The 21,774-nt window shown below is 39.3% G+C and overlaps 2 protein-coding genes across 5 annotated transcripts in view; both read left to right on the plus strand.

Moving 5' to 3' along the window:
* Nucleotides 1-21,774, plus strand: part of CPNE1 (copine 1) — a 79,446-nt gene that overhangs the window by 7,234 nt on the left and 50,438 nt on the right. The window contains exon 1 of one of the 4 annotated variants that reach the window (XM_048820006.2): nucleotides 3,308-3,442. The exons of the other annotated variants lie outside the window; for them this stretch is intronic. The gene's annotated coding sequence lies outside the window, so the exon portion shown is untranslated. Of the gene's footprint in view, nucleotides 1-3,307; nucleotides 3,443-21,774 lie in introns of those variants that run through there. 4 annotated transcript variants of the gene reach the window in all.
* On the plus strand, nucleotides 3,322-7,697 carry RBM12 (RNA binding motif protein 12). The gene has a single exon (XM_048819997.2). The coding sequence runs from the start codon at nucleotides 3,322-3,324 to the stop codon at nucleotides 5,959-5,961; it is 2,640 nt and encodes an 879-aa protein (XP_048675954.1). The 3' UTR covers nucleotides 5,962-7,697.

A 21,774-nucleotide genomic window follows, 5' to 3' on the forward strand; every position in this document is an offset into this window, starting at 1 on the left:
AACACATTCCAAAAGTTTTAAAAAATATATTTTACCAAAAGACTGGAAAGAGACTTACTTTTAAAAAATACTCACTTAAAGGGTGGTGAATATATCTTCCTTTACAATTACGCTTGGTATTTCTGTGGAAGAAAGTGTTTTCTTATTGGTAAATACCAATATGTTTTCATATATTCCACTTTATTTAGATCACATTTTCTGTTGCCTTTGCAGTTTCAATCCCTTCAATCTAGGAAATTCTGGTACCAAAATGTAACCAAAGCTAGAGCAGCAGCACAGCAGATAGTGTACCAGTATAGTAGGTAGGGCACTGCTTGTTGCAGGTAATTAATATCTCTGCTGTTGCCTTTAAAGAGACAGGAAGCAGAGGGGCCACCACACTTCTAATGCCAATTAGGAATGGGCCAAAGCCTACATAATGTTAAAACCCATTGCTGATGGTGATTAGGGGAGGAAAAGGGCAGACTGCAGAATGCTTCAAGGGATAGAAATGGCCTTTCTCCAGTTAGACTGCTTGAGAGCATAAAGTTAGGTGCCTTTGATCTGTTGGCCATAATGCACGGGACTGTTCATTTCCCCCCCAAATGGTGGTAGCCTTCTGTTTTGCCTGAATATTTAGTTCAACCAGGTGTCAATGTGGATATTCTTTGAATTTTCTGTAACAGTGCACAGCAATATTACTCAACAGTTCAGAAAGGGAATTGGAGAATAAAGTCTACATCAAAACTGCTGGGGGAACTTAGGGAGGCAAGCGTAACTGAGTTTGAATTTTACTTGTACACTGAGAAATATTGCTTTTAGTGTGGCAGAAAGTGCTGTGGGATCTTATGATCACAATTGATTAGGACTTTAGTTTTACATCCAACTTTGGTGTGACATCTTCGGTAGCACATTGCCTCCTAATGCTGCAGAAGCTCATCTGGTTTTTAATTCCCTTATGAATATCTAACACCACTTACTGTGGCATATAGGAGTTTTCAGAGGTTTTCATCCAAGTATTGAACGGGCTTTCATTGCTTAATGAGGGAGCTAATGTGATTCTAGGGGAGGAGAGGATCAGGTGAAGGAAGATGCTGGTAACTACCCAGGACAATAAACTGGCTTCTGAATCAGGGAATTGGGGTAGGCTTGGCAAATCTAAAGCACTGAAACCTTATCCTCCTGCTAAGTGTTTGTTTAGATTAGGAAATAATTTGAGGAAAACTAAGATGTTTGAAATTAGGTCAGAATTAGCTAAACCTTTTCCTGGTGTATGTATACACAGGTTAACTCCTTTTGTGTAGAGTTAACAGGATGAGGTCAAACCTAAAATTTCTCCATGGTTGACCTGAACTAGTTAAATTGAGGTTAACATATTTTACTTTTGGCCTTGGTCTGGAGATTTAAGATAAAAATGTAAGCATGTCCTAGCTGACATGCTAACTATCGTTCAAGCCTAGTTTAGACGAGACACTCTGCCTTTTACACTTGCAAAACTGGATAAAGACAAGGGGGAACCTAGCTAAAATGCATGTTAACATAACACCTTTATATCCTAGGGCCTTTTGTCTATAGTAGCAAAGTAGTTGGGGTTAACTAATGAGCATTAGCCAACTCCAACCTAACCTTGATCTCTCTTCGTAATCAAGTTAAAAACCATAGCACAAGGTTACATTTCACTGTGTAGCCTGTACCACCCCCAGTGGTACGGTGGGAAGGGTGACCACTTCTAAGGAGTGATGACAGTTCAGACTGTCCCTCACTATCAGTATGATTCACAGCGTGCACTGTGGCCCCATCCTTCTCCAGCTGGTATATGAGTTATGGCCCACAGTGAGAGGTAGAAATTTATTTCTCTTTGCCACTGACATTGACCTTTAGCTCTAAGGTCCAGAATAGATTAGGAAAATAGTGTTTTAAAAACATTCACACTGCTTTTAAATATCATTTATCTTGTGTAGGTTAGGAGGTGAACTTAGAGTTGATCTCAACCTGCTAACACATATTTAAAGGTCTTAATTCCTGTCTACACTAGATGCTTAGGCACCATTTTAAAATGCTGGTATTTCCCTAGTCTGGACAGGCCTAAAGGGAGAAGGAGGGATGGAAATGGCTAAAGATTTAGGTCAAGTTTATTAACAAATGAATTAGGCCTCTAAATCCAGAGTTAGGCACCCAATTAAATGGCCTAATTCTAAAGTGGCGAGCACCCAGTTTTCCTATTGAAGTCAGTGGAAACTGTTGAAAACTTAGAAAATGTAAAGCCATTGAGTTAGTGGGTCTGACTTTAGGCACTCATCTTTGAGAATCTTGGCCTTAAGGTTTACATAATTACAGTCACCTGGGATACCATATAGCTGTGCCCATGTCCTGGTTTTGATCCACAGATCATTAGGCCTTGCTCAGGCTTTGCCTTTAGGTAGCAAGTGAAAGTTGGGAAAATACTGTTTATAAACTAGTTTTAAATAATGGAGTTTGTAGTTCTGGGGCAAGTTCCATTAATAAAGTGTATCTGGAAGCATATTGTTTATATGGGGTAAGGCTCAAAGGCCCTGTTAGGATTGGGATCCTATTGTGGTAGGTACTGCATTAACAGAGGAAGATAGTCCTTGTCCCAAAAAACTTAACCTCCCCTTTCCCCTCTTGTTTTTGGGGTAGGGGCCAGTAAATGTGCTGTTTAAAATAAAAAGAAATTGAAAACTATGATTAAAAATTTGACCAAGCTAAATTTAATACTATGATTGATTCCTACTGATTTCCTTTCCCTCTCTTTGTAAAGATTTTGTAGTTAAGATCTGTGCAAAAGAGAAGGTCTTAAACTTTATTCAATAGTATTGCACTTTTTCTGTTCAGTCAGAGTATGAGTCTTTTAAGTATACAAAAGTGTCTTCTTGTTTCAGTAGTCTTCCAAGATTCAAGGTGTGCGGTACATTTTCTGCATGTGATCGCTGAAGTTCAATTGCTTAGCTGAAACATTAATTTTTTTGTACATTCCACTAAATATTGAACCATCTGAAGTAATAGTTCTGATTTAACCTCATTCTTGGTTTTTGTATTGACACTTATTTGGGTCTCAGGCTGACTTTCCTTTAAAATCTTGATTTAACAGTTTATTTTGCAATTTTTGGTGCAAACCTTGAGTTAATCTTGTGTTGTTAATGTTTAATTTTTATTTGAATAAAAGTCTAGAACTTAAACATGCTTTAATTTTCAAGATGTCTTTAGGAGTGTGTAAACAATGTAGTAGATGGTGTCTGTAGGTAAATACGTGGTATCATAAACAGTAGTCTGACATAGCCGTTGCCTTTTCTCATCTGCAGGTGTGTGTTGTTTCAGCGCAGCATGGCTGTGGTCATCCGCTTGCAAGGTCTCCCGATTGTGGCGGGGACCATGGACATTCGCCACTTCTTCTCTGGATTGACCATTCCTGATGGGGGCGTGCATATTGTAGGGGGTGAACTGGGTGAGGCTTTCATCGTTTTTGCCACTGATGAAGATGCAAGGCTTGGTATGATGCGCACAGGTGGTACCATTAAAGGGTCAAAAGTAACGCTGTTGCTGAGCAGTAAAACTGAAATGCAAAACATGATAGAACTTAGTCGTAGGCGTTTTGAAACTGCCAATTTAGACATGCCACCAGCTAATGCTAGCAGGTCTGGACCACCGCCTAATTCTGGAATGAGTAGTAGGGTAAACTTACCTACTACAGTACCTAATTTTAACAATCCTTCTCCTAGTGTAGTAACTGCAGCTACTTCTGTGCATGAAAGCAACAAAAACATACCCACATTCTCAACTGCCAGTATGGGAACTGCACCACCAAATCTTGGAGCTACCTTTGGTAGCCCAACGTTTAGCTCAACTATACCTAGCACAGCATCCCCTATGAACACAGTACCACCTCCACCAATTCCTCCTATCCCATCTATGCCATCTTTGCCACCAATGCCTTCTATTCCCCCCATACCTGTCCCGCCTCCTGTACCTACGCTGCCCCCTGTTCCCCCTGTACCACCAATACCCCCTGTTCCTCCTGTACCACCAATGACACCTATGCCTCCCATGTCAGGAATGCCTCCTATGAATCCTCCACCTATAGCACCTTTACCTACTGGAATGAATGGGTCTGGAACAGCAATGAGTATGAACAGTGGCTTGAATCCATTGTTTATGGGTCCTATGAATCCTGTAAATCCTATTCAGATGAATTCTCAAAGTGGTATGAAACCTCATTCTATCAATCCAGATGACTTGTATGTCAGTGTTCATGGAATGCCCTTTTCTGCAACAGAATCTGATGTGAAAGACTTTTTCCATGGGCTCCGTGTGGATGCAGTACATATGCTGAAGGATCACGTAGGCCGAAATAATGGAAATGGACTAGTTAAGTTTTTCTCTCCTCAAGATACTTTTGAAGCACTGAAGCGAAACAGAATGCTGATGATTCAGCGCTATGTTGAAGTTAGTCCTGCAACAGAGAGACAGTGGGTGTCTGCTGGAGGTCATATAACTTTCAAGCAAACCATGGGTCCTACTGGACAAACCCATCCTCCTCCGCAGACGCTTTCTAGGTCCAAATCTCCTAGTGGACAGAAAAGGTCACGGTCAAGATCTCCTCATGAGCAGGGTTTCTGTGTTTATTTGAAAGGTCTTCCCTTTGAATCAGAGAACAAACATGTGATAGATTTCTTTAAAAAGTTAGATATTGTTGAAGACAGTATTTATATAGCTTATGGACCCAATGGGAAAGCAATTGGTGAAGGCTTTGTTGAGTTCAGGAATGAAGCTGACTACAAGGCAGCTTTGTGTCATCATAAACAGTACATAGGGAACCGTTTTATTCAAGTTCATCCCATAACCAAAAAGGGTATGTTAGAAAAGATAGACATGATTCGGAAAAGATTGCAGAACTTCAGCTATGACCAGAGAGAGGTCATGATGAATACTGAGGGAGAAACAGGCCCACCAAAGTTGTGTGCACATATATCAAATATTCCATACAATATTACAAAAATGGAAATCCTTCAGTTTCTAGAGGGACTGTCAGTGGAAGAAAACTCTGTGCAAATTCTTGTTGATAACAATGGGCAAGGTTTAGGACAAGCACTGGTTCAGTTCAAAACAGAAGATGATGCTCGTAAGTCAGAGCGCCTACACCGTAAAAAGCTGAATGGAAGAGATGTTATTTTACGTATTATCACCTTAGAAGAAATGAGAGAAATTGAGAGAAATCCACCATCCCAAGGGAAGAAGTTGCTGAAAATGCCAATGCAAGGGAATGCAGCAATGCCAGGAGTGCAAAATGCTGGTGGTGATGAGCATTCCTTTATGGGTGGTAACTCAAAAGATGCAAATAATGGCCCTCCGTTTAATTTTCCCAGTAATTTTAGTGGATCTAACACATTTGGTCCCCCTCTTCCACCACCAGGAATGGGTGGCTTTGGTGATTCTAGACCAGGAATGCCTTCAGTTGGAAGTAGTGGTTTACCTGGTGCCGGTATTGATGTCCCAGTTTTTGGGAGTGGTCCTAGTAATCTGAGTGGACCATCAAGTTTTGGAGGGGGACCTCAAAACTTCGGGAATGGGCCTGGTAATTTAGGTGGGCCTCCTAGCTTTGGTAGTGGCCCTCCTGGTATTGCAGGTGGTCTTGGACATTTAAGTGGACCTCCAGGGTTTGGACCTGGACCAGGAAACTTACATATTAGTGGACCCCCTGGTTTTGGAACAGGTTCTGGAAAGCCAGGGCCAACGGTCATTAAAGTGCAAAACATGCCTTTTACGGTATCAGTGGATGAAATTTTGGATTTCTTTTATGGTTACCAAGTGATCCCAGGTTCTGTGTGTTTAAAGTACAATGAAAAAGGTATGCCCACAGGAGAAGCAATGGTTGCATTTGAGTCTCGTGATGAAGCAATGGCAGCTGTTGTTGATCTCAATGACAGACCTATAGGTTCAAGAAAAGTCAAACTTGTTTTAGGGTAGCTGTTCATATAAAATGTTTGTAGAATAGATATTCATAGTGCTGTGATTAATTCATCCAGATTGTTTTTATAGTATTTCCAGGGTAGAACCTGTGGATTGTTTAAATTGCAAACAAATTTGTTTTGATAAGGCAGAGCACTGGTTTAACCATTTACAGAAGAATTACTGCAAGGATAAGTGTGCAGTGAATTTCCCAGTACGGCTGTGTGGAGAAGAGAGACAGATTCTTATTCACCAATAGAAAAAGTTTGCTAAAGCTGAATTGGCCATATAATGCTTATCAAGGAATCTAGATTGGTTTTATGTAGTTTTGGATAAGGGAAGTAGTTATGTATTAAGATGAAGTCAGTGAGTGGGTGCTGTTGCAAGCCACTGTAAAACAAGATAGCTATTCCTAGATTTGGTTAAAAGCTGGCTGAATTTGCTTTGTTACAGGTCAAAGCTTTGTTTAAAATCCTGAATTTACTTTGCAACTGAATGAATTCTCAGTGTACACAGATTAACTGTTTTGTGTATGTACCTTTATTGTTTTTCAAAGGTTCTTGCTGTATGTGAACAGTCAAATTATGCACATTGCTGATGTGTCTACCAAACTAATTCCTATGCATATGAGCAGAACTGTTCTGTAAAATTCAAGCTGTTCTTTGTGGAATAACCTTTAGTTATTTTTATTGTTGCATTTAAAACTGTGCAGAATAAGACTTTTGCCACATAAGTGTAGGTATAACCTCAAATATATTGAGTTGACTGTTTACTTAAAAATGAATTATAAAGTTGATGCCATACAAGCAACAACTAGAAAACACTCATCATTGTTTAAGTAGCTTGATTTGTTAGGATTACATAAATCAGTTGGGATAGGATTTTCAGCACTAGTTTGGATATTTAGTGTTGTAGTTCTCACATCTCTGGAACTTCTCACATGGAATGTCGCATTTAAGAGAACCAAAGGGATTAATATTACTAGAATATTGGAGTCCAGTTAAAGTTTTAAGAATAGTGTAAAACATATGAAAGAAATTTTTGAGATTACCAGTGACTCTGAATATTGTTAGGACACTTCAGAGACTAAATTTTATTTTCCCCAAAAACTTGAATCTACTTTCATTGAGTTATTGTGTATTTTTTTCAATAAAGTTATGTTGTTTAATTCCAATTCAGTAAAGAATTGCCATTTTCTTTACTGTGCAGTAAAGCCTTTAATGGCAAATAGAGAATCAGAAAGCAGTTTTACAGAAGAGTGAAAAATAGAACTCGCAGTTTGTCTACACTTAGCTTATAAAAAATTCAGACTCTTCTCTTGGTCTGAAAATCCCACTGTTCCCTGCAAATCATTGTACTTAAACACAGCAGTCTATAAACTATTCTGTTTGTTGGTTGAAGAAAAATGGTGCCTTTTAGTGTTGCATATCATGGAACACTGAAGTACGTAGCCTGGCATAATTTAGAGGTGCAAGTGGCAACAGTTTTATTCATGTGGTGTATAGGAGAGATTTGAAAGCCTGTGCAACACTACATCCTGAGAGGATTTCACAGTACAGGAATTTTTGGAAGGATTGTATAAAGGTGTACTACAATAAAGAGGTGGTTGCATTACACAGATGCTTTTGTAATTCATGAGTATAATTTTTTTTTGACAGATCACTAGGTGATGCTCTCTGACTTTGGAAAAGTGATGTGATTGTATATACTGTTTAAAATTAAGCCTCCTGTTAATAAAACTGTCTCTGAACATTCATGTTATGCATTTTAACGGTCTTTGGGGATATTGTTTCAACAGCAGATTTTTTTCCTCTTTGAAAGGCTGAAAGTTCTGTTACTGATGTCAGAAAGATGGGATATTTGAATAGGAGACAAAATAAGTCTGTTTATTTTTTTCAATTTTGCTCTGTTCTTAAAACAGTACATTTTTATTAAAATTTCATATTATATTGCAGTTATTTGGGTGCTGTTTCTTCATATTTCATACTAGAATAAAAATATTGAAAAGGAAACCCTGCCTTCATTGTTCACAGAATTAATTGAATTAAGAATTTATTAGTATGTGGCTTGCAGAAACTGGTGGTAACTGTATTTCAAGCTTGAATGAATCACAACAAAGCATTTCTTGTTGTGAAATGTAATTAAACTACTGCTATCTGGAATTTGATTCCTTGTATATCTAAGATTTAATACAGTGCTGTGCATCTTGCTCCTCTTGGTATTTGGGTGTGGGATTTTTGGTATACGTTTCAAAATACTCTAGATATTGCTTTCACTGTGAAACATGCTTGTACACATGTTCCTTCAGACTTTCTAACAAGCTGCAGGTTTGTGTTGGAAATCTTTCATTTTCTGATTATTTTTAATTTTCTGTATGGTCTAAAGATTTGTAAAGCTGTTTCATAAGTTGTGCATTTGTAAAAGCTTTAATTCTGTTTACAAAAATTTATGTAAATGTGTTGTATTTGGAAGAGGAACTTTCTGAAGAAGGGTTTGAGTTTTCTTTTCTGCATCTTGCCAAACAGCTGATATGCTCATTGTCCTTTAGTGTAATGGGTTAGTAAATATATCTGTGTAAAATATATACTTGTAAGTAAATCTGTGGATTTCTCCATAAATATTAAGAAATCCTATTCTCCTAGAGAGTTTTGAGGTATATTTTGGATAAACACTGTCGTTGTGCACTTTTACAGTAGTTAAATATATTAATTTCTTAAAGCTAGTGTAAAGTATGCATTGGGCTAAAATTAGTTGAAAATATCAGTCATACACCAAGTTGCCATAGCAACTTTTCATGTTAGACAAACTGTCCCAAACTGTTAAAAATCAAGGTAATGAAAATTTAGGATACCATTTATCCATAACTTAAACTTCATACAGAAAAAAATCCTAGCTTACAGGTGTCAGGTAGCTAGCAAGAGTAAGATGATGGTGGCAGCCTAGCAGACGTTAGTTATTAACAGTAGGTGCTGCTTGTCTGTTACCTTGGCTAATTTGAAACCGTAAAAACAAGTTATTAGTCGGAAGGGTCTAAATATCTGTGTCCCTTCAACTTGTAAAATTATCACTCAGAAAAATTTATCATGTGTAAAAATATGGCAGTTAATTAAAAAATATGAATCTTGGACTTATTAGTAAACAAGTTCAACAGTGTGTAATTATATTTTTAACAACACCTTATTTAAAAAGAGGCTTATAATTGATAGGGAAGAATTGTTGCTAGCAGGTGCCATGATATTAAATCTAAGTTTTTTTTCTGTTTTTAAAGTAGTCTTATTTAATAAACATGTTAAAAAAATAAAGCTGCTGCTTTTAATACCCCAGGAAAGAATGTTTCCTTGCACAACAAATCGTATTTTGGGAAAGCTAAAACTTTTTATTAATAAAGGAATACTGTCATTTAAAAAATCTAAATGTTAGAGATTGGGGTTCTGTTGGTTTTAAAAATTTAAGGTTATGTCCTTTACAGTAAAATAAGAGCAAGAGTATCCTTTTCATAATAGGTTTACACACACAAATGTCCATCCTCAGAGTTTATCCGGAGCAGGGAGGGATATGGGTAAACCAACAAGAGTTTATGCCAGATTACACTGAGCTCTTGAGAGAATTCCACGAATAGATCAAGAGTTTTGCTTTATTTTGACTGCAGTTTAGAACTCACCTGTGTTCTCTTAAGAACACGTGAAAGAAATCTTATCCAATAGCTGTTATGTATATTTCTGTGGGATTTTTTTTGTAGAATAGGGTATGGAGTTCTTAACAAAGAACAAATTCATCTCAGTTACCATAATAAACACATTTATTAATTCCATATCAATTCTGATTCATTTGGTTTTAAATTCTGTGTTGGAGTTTCCTCTCTAATTTCTTAAAGTTAACGATTGAAGTCCCGAATCAGAGGATTTCACTTTTTTATACAAATCTGGAATTTAGTGTAGGTGGAAGTCTGCAGGCTTTATGTCCTCTGCAGTAAGATTGCTTGATTCTAGTTAATTATTTTTAGTGAGATTCAGTAGCTGGACTAACATCTGGAAAACATTTATATTTAAACTCAAAAGATGCTGTCAAACTGAGATTTTTTTTAAATTGATTTCTTTCTAAAGTATTTGATCATGGTTTAGATAACGTACATGATTTTAAAAACGGGTTTTCTGCTCTCCTGCTCGTTTATTAAAACGGAGCTTTCAGAACGGAAAGTGTGTAAGTCTGAGAACAAGCCGCCCCTCTCCCCCCTCCCCTGCAAGCTCCTGCCTGCTGCCTCTTCAGTTTGTTTAGCTGCTACTGGAAAACACTCTTGCAGGGCCTTGAAGAATAGTGATGGGGACCTCATATGCACAGAGCAGTGCTTGATGTCATACTAGTGCATGAAAAGGGAGTACAACTAGCCATCAGCAGAACAGGGAAAGTGACTGTACGCTAAATGGTGTCATGCACAAAGTGAAACTTGAAAACTTTTTTCTAATTATTTCTAGTTATAAGACCTTTCCGTTTTAGGTAGGCACAAAATTGTAAAATAGTTTTCAAGTTATTTCCCTTTAAGGATTTTCCCTCAAAATGAAAACTCTTTATCAGTTGCTAGTATTCTCTCCATAAGTGAGTTTTGTGGCTCTTCTCCTGCACTGTTCCTTCCTGGTGTCTGCTCTGGTGAATGTGCTGTAGCTCCTTTCCATAGAGATGATTTTCCTGACTCAGTAGGTCTCAGGGGTTTATTTTTTCCCCCCAATAGAAAAGGGCCTGAAATTTCCATGTTCTGGGGAATACTTCCCACCCGCTGCATCTGGATGTTCTTGTCTCAGGTCTTCCGTCATTTTGAGTCTGAATATTGAATTGTCTGGTAATTATAGTTTTATAAGCTTGCCTCTCCTTTGTTTTAATGCACTTCTCTCTCTCAGTGCTCCAGATTATCTCAACGTATGGTTCATGTGCGTCAAAATGGATGGTTTAGCCTACACCCTTCATTTTCTACATTGGCAAAGTTGTCTCTGCAGGTTCCTGTATATGGTGACCCTCAATTTTTTTTAATGGGCACAGTCCCTGTGGAACAATGTTGTGTATGTTTTTTTCTTTTGCAGGGGGGAGGGGAATGAAACAAGTAGCTACTTCTAGGGACCTTACAGCATCATAGATCTGAACTTAAATTTGCTTGTTTTCTCTGCTTTCAAATTGTGGCATGTCCTCATGTTGTATATGAAATGGTCCTTTGCAAATGTAGTTCCCAGATGTTTCCCAAATGTACTAAAATAAGCTTTGGATCCCAGTAAAAGATGCTTCCTCTTAAGAAGATTGACTTGCACCAACTCAGTTTTTATAACCCTTCAGTTGAATACCCATTTGAAAGTGAAAAGATGGTTTTATGTTTCCCCCTTTGGAAACTTATTTTCCTCATTTCTTATTACCTATAAACTACTGTGGCCTTTCCTCACTTCATCATTTGTATATTAGTTCACTATGGAGTTACTACAGCTCTGGGAATAGGGTTTAATGAGTATTCTCCTGGCTGACTCCAAGGCTGTGCAGCACAAAACTCTGCAATGAAGACAGTGGATGAAAAGTACAATTTCTCTAGCCTCTACAATAGAAGATGTGTAGGATCTGACACATAATGCAGTAAATACAGGAATCTTCTCCTACCAAAGTACTCTTGCTTTTCACACTTTGCCTTTTGGACCTATCACTATAGAATATATATAAATGGTGACTTGAAAACTTCATGATACAGCTGTTCTCCACATCAGTAGAAACCCAATATTCAACCAAAATTGAAGGCAGGTTTGGGTGGAAACTGAAAGTACAATCGAAGTCTATACTAGTTAAAATAAAAACAAGACAAACAAAACTTCTTTGGCTAACTGCGAGAAATTTTGAACTGTTCCCCCCCCGGCCCCTTCCCATCAAAAATTCATAGTTTTTTGTCTAGCTTTCAGAAACTTAAAAGGCTCTCATTTTGATAATATCTTCTACTTGATCTTTTAACTTTCAATCAGGACTGTTCCATAGTTGCTGAAATTTGCTCCAGAATCTAAGCGTTTATTTAAAAAATGTTTCTAACTCTTGTGGATAGTTTAACTAAAGCAATGTTCCTTGCTTTGAAACAATACATATGAAGGGTGTGCAGTGCCCATATTCATTTCAGTGGAAGGTTTAACTCTGAAATGTAAAGATGACCACCTAACTGTCTTCATTAGTTCACTGATTATTTTGGTAGAAACATCCAGATATTGTCTCTCATGATACTAATGTGTTCCAGTCTATACATTTGAGGTAGGCAAAAGCCACAACTGTGCCCCCTTCTGACAGTCACTACAGTGATATGCACTGGCAATTAAAAAATCTGCTGCTGTACAATGAAAGCTGAATGTCATTAATGCTGTCCCATCATGTTTCTAAAAAGCAGCTATTTAGTTTATTTTCATAACTAATTTAATAAAATCTCCATTTTCAAATATAAGTAAAGCTGTCCTAGAATTTCCAGGCTACCATTCCAGCAGAATTTAGGTTCAGTTTGCCATGGAATAAGTGGAGCCTTTCTTCTAGCACTACATTTACTTAGAGCTTTTCATTTGAGGAGCTTAATGTTTTACTAAGGTTGGGTAAGTACAGTAACTCCGCACTTAACGGTGTAGTTTTGTTCCTGGAAAAATACAACTTTAAGTGAAACGATCTTAAGCGAATCCAATTTCCCCATAAGAATTAATGTAAATGGGATGTGGGGGGGGGGGGGGAGGGGTTCAGGTTCCAGGGAAAAAATATTCACCAGACAAAAGACATATGTGGTTTGACTCTCAGCTGATAACTAGGTAAATGAAAATCCTCTGGCCCCAGAGTTCTGGTGAGGGCTTGGGTCAACAACACCCCCACTCCTAGGCCTGCAGAGTCCTCCCCATGCAAGCTCTGCAGGTTTGGGCTCCACATGGGAGCCAGGCAGAGTAGGCAAGCAGCAGCACACAAAGGTTTCAGAGTAACAGCCGTGTTAGTCTGTATTCGCAAAAAGAAAAGGAGTTCTTGTGGCACCTTAGAGACTAACCAATTTATTTGAGCATAAGCTTTCGTGAGCTACAGCTCACTTCATCACTAGCACTCAGAAAGTGACACTGCTGCATCCTTCCCTAGCACCCAATGGGGATGTGTCTGCTAGCCTCTGAGCAGCAGATTACACAAATGCCTGCTCCAGTTAGTGCCCGGGAGACCAATCTGCCATGTTGCATGGTATGTTCGGGGGACAACACAGAGGCACTGGGCATCTAGATCCCTACATAGCTGGAGACAGCCATAGGCTTTCGGGGCCACAGGCACTGACTTTTCAAACTGCCGGGAGGTGCTTGACCCCTGGCCCTCACCCCACCCCTTCCCCCAACGCCCCACTCCACCTCTTCCAGCCTAGTTCCGCCCCCGAGCATGCCACGTCCTCGCTTATCCCCCCTCCGTCCCAGCCTCCCTGCATGCCATGAAACAGCTGATTGAGGGAGAGGGGAGGCGCTGATCTTTGGGGCCCGTAGGTCTGCGCTGGCGGAGGGCGTTAGAACATTGCACAACTTTAAACAAGCATGTTCTCTAATAGAACATCAACTTAACGAAACAACTTTAACCAGGATGACTTTAAGTGAGGAGTTACTGTATTAAGAGTCTGCTTCAAAAATAAAGCCAGGTGGAGGAGGGTGACTTGAGCTGTTGACACTTTTTCTCAAGTCAGTGGCAGATTAGGGAATTGAATGCTTTTGTCTTCAAGTTGGTTAAAGGGACACTGTCTGGTCAAGTTTAGTCCCAAATTTAGGCTTTCTTCATGTAAGCTTTACCAAGATTAGTAGAGATGTTAATATATTTTTGTAAAAACATAATAGAATTTTCTTTAAATATAAACATAGCCCTGCAGTTTATACAATCTAAATATTGCAGCATTGAGCAAGTAAATGAGAACTAGAAAGCAAAACAAACAAAAGTGAAAGACTAGTTAATATAGGTGCTATTTAACATAGTAATCTAAAATGTAAAAGTGTACGCTCTGAAAATCCCACATGGTCTATTTTTCATGAGAGTTCATCATTGGCCTAAATCTGCTTCCATTAAGTAAAGGATAAAATATATTGACTTCAGGGGGAGCAGTTACGCCATTGCTGAGCACTTTTGAAAATCCTGCCCTGGATGTTGGTTGTTCTTAAAGATTAACACAATTTTGATTTTTTTTTTTAAAGAATCGTCAACATCATTTCCCCCCTGTTCTGTTTTGTCCCAGGTCAAACACAGTTTGTGTATAAAAAAATATTGTAGGGAAACTTGCCACACTGACTAGTATTATATTTAAATAAAAAGACTTTAAAGCATATATCTAAAACTGTACCTTTTGGAGTTCGTAGAAATGTACCTTTTTTAAATTTAATACCTGAAATTTGGTCCTAATTCCCCTCTCTTTGCTGGAGAACATTGGCACGATCTCTGGCAGATTTGAATGTCACAAACATTTAAACTGAGGAGCAATTCTCTTTACTCACAACTGAGGCAGATGGGCATGCTCATTCTTAAGGAGGGAGAGAGACAATTTGTGACATCACTCTTCATTCCCCTAACAAAGAGGCTGGTTTTTGGAGACTGGGTACTTTTTTGTTAAGATAGCTGTCATTTTTTGCTCTAAGGTCAGAGTTTTCATTTTAGAATAATTTGAAGTCTGTAGTCCTTATGGCTGCGAAGACCACTTCAAACTGAACCAAGAATAGAATTTGTCATTACTAGAAAAGTGCATCTGTTTAACTCAATTGAATTAAACTGATGCAGAAACTGACTTAAATTTATTTAACCTTTGTTTATACAAAGTCAGCAATATACTGATTTGCAGGCAATGCGAGAGAGCTCCAAAAGATGTGAACTACCCTATTCATCTCAGTGGGGTGATTAATTTTGAAAGTAAGGATATTTCAACAATAATTCTTTCCCTGGTGTCAGAGTGCATGAAAGGAGTAGGGTGAGTGTATCTTGAAGTCCTGCACAGACCGCTGAGTGGGATCTCATTTTAGTGTCTTGAAGGGGTGGAACTCGAGATAGTACGACTTTGTCTCCCTCCTGTTTGGTTCATGAAAGCAAAATGAGGACTGGATATTTCAAACAATTAAAAAAACTATAATTAAGAGTAAAAACAATAGTTGGTTTACGCTTTACCTTCTTGAAACATTAAAGTTATCATTCCAAATCTTGATGCTCCTTATAATGGAAGAATACAGATATGAGGGGCATACTGGTGGAGAAAAGGCATTGGCATAAGCAGTAATTGCTGTGAAAATACGGTACCTGCCCAGTGTTTTGGCCTGTGGTGTGGCATCTCCTTTTCTGTACCTATACTTTTCATTAATGTGTAGTCCAATGGGTCTCTCTGATCCTTGTTAGTTGCTACTATAGTACCAGTAATAAGCCAAAGATTTTCTACTGTGCAACAACTATATCTTTTGTACCTTTATAAATATTAAACTTTACTCACCCAAACTTAGCTTGATTTTTCTTCCTCAGTGAACACCAAATGAAAAGAAATATGTTCACCATCTTAGAGTTATCAATCAAACGAATTAAACATTTTATATTCATCATAGAATATCAGGGTTGGAAGGGACCTCAGGAGGTCATCTTGTCTAACTTCCTGCTCAAAGCAGGACCAATCCCCAACTTAATCAGGGATATTTAGAAATGTTGGGATATTTCACCTTATTGTGAGACTAGCTAGTATTACTCTAAGTAGATGCAGTGACATGTACTGTTTGTTAGGGCCAAATGGAGCTAAGACCCATCAATAATGTCACAACTAGGTACTATGGTGGCTGTACTGCAGGGTGCAGTACAATCCACTACTGGGGGGATACTCCTATCCCTGCAAAACACCTGCAGTTGAGGGGGAAGAAATTCATTAGAAAATACAGGTTTTCTCTGACAATATGCTGCAGAGAACTGGGCTGTCGGCAGCCATATGCACCTCCTGGAATCCTTGCAGCGTGTGGGCTGTAAGTAGAGGAAGGAGTAGTTAGCACAGGGAGCACTAGCCTTTGGGCTAGCCTGATTCTGAGACAGGAGGGGAGTGGGTTGTGTTGGCAGAGTGTGTGTGTGTGAAGAGTGAATTAGGTGGTAGTTTACTGGTGTATGGGTGGAGGAGAGGTAAACTGGACAGGGAGAGATTGGAACTAGAAGAGAACAGCAAAGGGGGGAGATGGGTAAATACTGTGTTCTTCCGTCTTGCCCTTTACTATAAAGTGTCCCTTTTTTTTCCATTCTGAACGGGGGAGAAGGAAGAAGACAACTTCCCAGTAACCTTTTGTCCTCCACCAAAATTCTTCCCCGTGACCCTTTTCCCCTCCATAGTGTCAGCTTTTCACTTTGAAAATATGATCAACCTACAAGGGGTTGAAGTATGTAGATGGATATTAGTGAGACACCCTCACTAATTCCATGACTGGGGAGACATCAGAGAACTCCAGTATATCTCAAAATATTCTAAAGGAATGAATTCTGGACCTCTAAAGTCACCTGTCTCAATAATTTTTACTACAGTGCAGGACAGAAGTATGTGGCCAGAATGTCACACCACAGTTAGCGCTTAATAGTAGTTTATCACTGATGTTATTGCCAAGGTTAATCCTGCAGTTGATGGTCTTAATTGGCATCACTACAGATCTTTTGCAGACTGGGTGCTGCTGATGGACCTCATATGAAAGACACTGTCTTGCGTAAGAAGTCACTAAAATGGTATTCATGCTGTTTTTATAGCATACCCCACTATGAGACAGATGTATGGTCCCATAAGTTCCTGCCCTGAAGCATGTACAGTATAAAGCCATTAATACGGACAATGCAGAACAAACACAGAATGATGTATGATCAACTGGAATGCTTAATTAAAAGCATGGCTTTTTTTTTAAGAGGGTTTATTAAAGAGATGGGGTGTGTTTGGCATACATTTATTTCAGGCTGTTTCAGGCACAAAAGGTGGCATGAAGAATGTGACAGAAATTGTGGGCAGAGAGAATATGGTAAGGGTGAGGGGAGGGATAGTAGGAGTAGAGTTCTTGAAGGGCTTTGTAAATGAAGTGAAGATTTGGTTCCATATGGAAAGAGGGGAAGCCAAACCAGATATTTTAGAAAGTGGGAATGGGAATAGGGAAGCAAGCAAAGGAAGAGCTGCGTTGGGGAAGAGAGCAAGTTGTCGTGGGTAAGGCAGGAAATTGCCAGAGGAGGATTAATATGGCCAAAAAGACTGAAAGGAAGAACACTGGAAATGTAGAACCATCACCAATGGGATTTGTCATGGGTGTGAATGTGATTGGAGAAAAATCAAGATTGTGAACCTGGGTGACTGTAAGGTTGATGTTAATAGAGAATGGGGAGAGGAAAGAATATCTGATTCCGGCATTGAGTTTAAAGTGGCAGTGATGCTCTCCAGGAGAAGGTATTGGAGATGCACCTATAGGTGCAGGACTGCATAGAAGGTGAGCAGCTGTGATGCAACAGTGTATTTGTAGTTAGCATCAAGGTAATAGTTGAACACATGGCAGTAGATGAAATCACCTAGACTATAAAAGGAGAAGACGACAGAACACACTATTCTCCTTTCCTGTTTTGAGAGTATAAGAAAGGAGAATAGAGCCTTGGGAAAGAAAAGCAAGAGTAGTGGGAAATATGAGTGCCAAGACACATTTTCTCAGAAGAGCAAGATGTGTAGAGGAAAAGCCAGTCGCCTTTATTAAAGGCAGTAAATGATTCCAGAAGAATGAGGACAGAGAAGAGCAGTTATACTTGACCAGTTGGAGGTCAGAAGTAACTTTAGCAACAATGATTTCAGAAGAATGAATTAGGTGAAAGGCAGACTGCAGAGTTGACTAGAGAGAGAAATTTGAAGAGCGACCTCATTCCAAGTTTGCTCAAGCTGTCATTAAACTGCCCCCAATGAGCGGCGGGAGAGCATCTCCTGCTGACATAGTGCTGTCCACGCTGCTGCTTTTGTCGGTGAAACTTCTCTCGGTCAGTTGTTTTTTTTTCCCCCCACACCTCTGACCAACAAAAGTTTTACCAACAGAAGTGCTAGTATAGACATAGCCTGAGTTTCTCATCTGTGAAATAGGGATAATTTCCTTTTTCTCACCCTTTGTCTGTTTTGTCTATTTAGATTGAAACTCTTTGGGGAAGGGACTGTCCCTTACAACATGCCTAGAACAGTGGTGCTACCATAATACAAATCAGGGCTTACCTTCTCTGGGTCTGTGTTCACTTAGCTGCAGAAAAATGAAATTTTATTTACTTAAAGCTGCCCTTGATCATATGGATGCCAGATTCCCCAGGTTAAACCAATTACAATTCATGTGGTTTCAATGCTTTTACTCACTCATAGTTACTAAAAAGAAGGGTGCATATACAATGTGCAAACTACAGGTATTCAAAATACAGGGGATTCTGCTTAATAACCCAGATAGTAACAGCTTTCGGTTAATAAAAACATTTTGCATGGAACAGATACTGTCCAATTGACTATAATGTTAATTGACCTGGATATTAGCAGTAGGCATGTTGGCTACTAACTTGTTTTATGGAAAGCCTGGCCTGCAGGTAGATTTGGGGGGCTGGGCTGAGCATCAGCTGCAAACTGGTTTGCGGGTCTGCAGACAAGGAAGCGCTGGGGGGTGCATGATACCTCTCCCTGCACTCTCCAGGCTGAGAACCAGGGCTCAGCACATCCCATCACTGCCTTTCCTGTCTGTAGCCCTGCAAACCTGCCTGTGGCTGTGGCATTCTATGGGGAACAGGGATGCTGGGATGTGCAGAGCCTGGGTCCCTAGTGTCAGAGTAGGATGCAACCCAGAGAGCACAGGGAGTGGTACAATACAGCCCTATATTCCCTCAGCTCCCCCCCCCCCCTTTGGAAAGCCACATCATCTGGGTAGTGGCCTGCTCCCTGCCACTGCCCACAGCCTACCTTGGGGCCCCGTATGGGCACATCCTAGTATTTCCATCCCTGGCTGCAGCCTGGCAAACCTGTCTTTAGCTTATTGGCAACTGTCAGATAATGGCAACTTTTTTCTGTCCACCAAGAGGTTGCTAATAAGCAGAATCTACTGGACTATCAAAATTTAACTGCATGTACATAGAAGCTTTTAACCATTAGGCCACCCTGACCCTCAGGATCTATTACTGTAGGTGAAAATACTGCTGTGCCGGGCTGCGCTAATAAAATGAAGGGTTTCCACAATGCGTGTAGTCAAAGCAAGTCTGCTATATGCAACAAATCATAAGCTAGGGCTTGCTATAGATACCAGTGAATGGCCCAACTGCAGATATTGCTCATCCCTAAAAAGCTATTCTCTGTTGGCTTGAAGGATTGGGTAATGACCAGGAACAAAACAGTTTACAGATACGCACTGTGACTGTCTACACTGCAATTAGACACCCGCAACTGACTTGTGCCAGAATACTCTGGCTTGTGGGCTTGGGCTAAGGGGCTGTTTAACTGTGGTGGAGACTTTCAGGCTCACGCTAGAGCCTGGGTTCTAGGAGCCTGCAGGGTGTGAGGGTCTCAGAGCTTGGGCTGCAGCCCAAGCCTGAGCCTCTACACCACAATTAACCCCTTAGCTTGAGATCCATGAGCCAGACATGAGTATCTAATTGCAGTATAGAGATACCCAGTGAGTGCTCAATCGCAGACTGTGCTATTAGAGGACTAGACTACTGCTAATCTGTGATCAGATGTGGATTTCAAACCAGTTGGTCATTATCCGTATTATTTAGGTATTAGAATCTTTACTTGAATTTGAAATTATGCAGTTTGTTTTGACTGATGGCAGAGACATTTTAATTTATATAAAAGCAAGGCCAAGACAAAACATATAAAATGAAGTGAGTCAGACACACTAAAAAATTAAAAAGGCGAAACCCTGACAAAAATTGTCCAAAACCAAACAGTGTTTTCACAGTCATAACAGGAACATCTTTAATTTGAGAGAATAAAACCGAATCCTGAAAATTGAGACAGCCATGTTTTAGAATAACCAAATTTTGAAGACTTTAGCTGCCTGTGAACAAGTAGTTTCTAGCTGGTATGATTGTGAAGAACACTTTCAAAACATGAAAGAAGTGTAACTGAACCAGTGAAGCCTGCCTGAGTCAGAAGAGAACCTGAAACAATATCTGAGTTGCAAACTGCTCCATTCATTTCAATGGATGTTAACTCGGGTACAAATGATGAAACTTTAAATGTCAACATGTTAATTATTTTACTGCTCATTTAAAAAGTATCCTATATTGAAGGGCTACACCAGTCATTCTCAAACGTTTGGGGTGTAATTACTGGAGGTGTCTAAAGGACTAGTGGGGGTATTGCAGATATATAAATTGAGTAGGCCTTTAACAACATATGGTGGCTTTGGAGGAGGGTGAGAGGTAGCTATTAGTTTCATTTTTCTGAAGTGGGACTCTTCTTTCATGATTTTGGGAAATGCTGGACTAAAAGAAAGGAAGAAGGAACAATTGAAGGCTTGCTAATGTTTTTACCAAGTAATCTCAGTTTCACTTGTGAAATGATCAGACTCTTCATTATGGCTTTAAGTTTGGATATCATAAATGGGGACTGCCTCTTCACTTTAGCTTAGAGTCAATTATGACAATCCCTCAAGGTTAATTTATACATTATTGAACAAATATATCTATTTTGTCACTTGGCCATTTATAACAGAGCAAATTGAATTTTCTAATGGTATTTGAGTTTAGGGGTTCTTCACATTGAAATAAGAGAGTGAGTAAGCTGATCAGGATATTTGAGAAACCATGAGGTAAACTAAAATTAGAAACGTGAACCGGATATACACAGAGAAGAGGAGAGAAAACAGAATTAGGATACAGTGCTCCCTTTTCTAACTGGAGAAGGAAAAATAAGTCTGTAACTACTTTGGCCTTGTCTAAACTAGGATTTAACAGTGTGATGGAATCAATTAGGGAACACACTCTAACAAAGATATCTAAAAAGTGTAGTGTAGATAGACAAGGCTGTCTTTGACATGTTCTAAGATGACTGGGTAGAGCCAAGGCTCCTTCCTAGGTTTTTAACTTGTATGTTAAAGGCAACATGCCTTGTCTACACTACACTTTTCAAATGTTCATGTTAATGCATTCTAACACACCTAGCCATGGCTTAACTAGGATAAAAGGTACAACATTTAGACCTGATCTACACTAGAAAATGAGGTCGGTTTAACTATGTTGTGCAGGGGTGTGAAAAATCCACACCCCGGAGCAGTGTAGTTAAGTCGACCTAAGTCCATGTGTAGACTGTACTAGGTTGATGGAAGAATTCGCCTCTCGGGGAGGTGGATTACCTATAATGGAAGAACCCTTCCTGTCAGCATAGGTAGTGTCTATGCTGAAGCACTAAAGCAGCACATCTGCTGTAGCGTTTTAAGTGTAGATGTAACCTCAGTCTATGTAAACCAGATACAGTGGATATGAGAACTGTATTCCTGTGTCATTTACAGGCTTTTAGATTACAGCACTTTAAATGGGGAACAGGTGACTTAGAATTGGTAGGTATTGAGGGGAGAACTAATATGGGAAAAATATCTTCCATCTGGAATCTTTGCCTGTTTCTAGAACCAAACCTCTTTACAGGTTCTTGGATATTTTTTCATTATTCATTTTCACATGCCTGTCTGCTATAGTTTCCAGTCAGAACTTGTGCCAGAAATGCTGACCTCTCTCAAACTTCATATTTCTAGCTTTCCTGAAAACAGGAAGTATGAGTAAGCTCAAGAGCCTGTTCTCACGAAATTTCCAGCCAAAATTTTCAGTCCAATATGGTTTAGAAAGGCATTCAAATTTTTA

The sequence above is a fragment of the Caretta caretta genome, chromosome 13 (assembly GCF_965140235.1).
Source record: "Caretta caretta isolate rCarCar2 chromosome 13, rCarCar1.hap1, whole genome shotgun sequence".
NCBI classification, from domain to species: domain Eukaryota; kingdom Metazoa; phylum Chordata; order Testudines; family Cheloniidae; genus Caretta; species Caretta caretta.

Excerpts from the sequence above, each read along its gene's own strand:
- RBM12 (XM_048819997.2), top strand. The coding sequence starts at position 3,322 with ATGGCTGTGGTCATCCGCTTGCAAGGTCTCCCGATTGTGGCGGGGACC.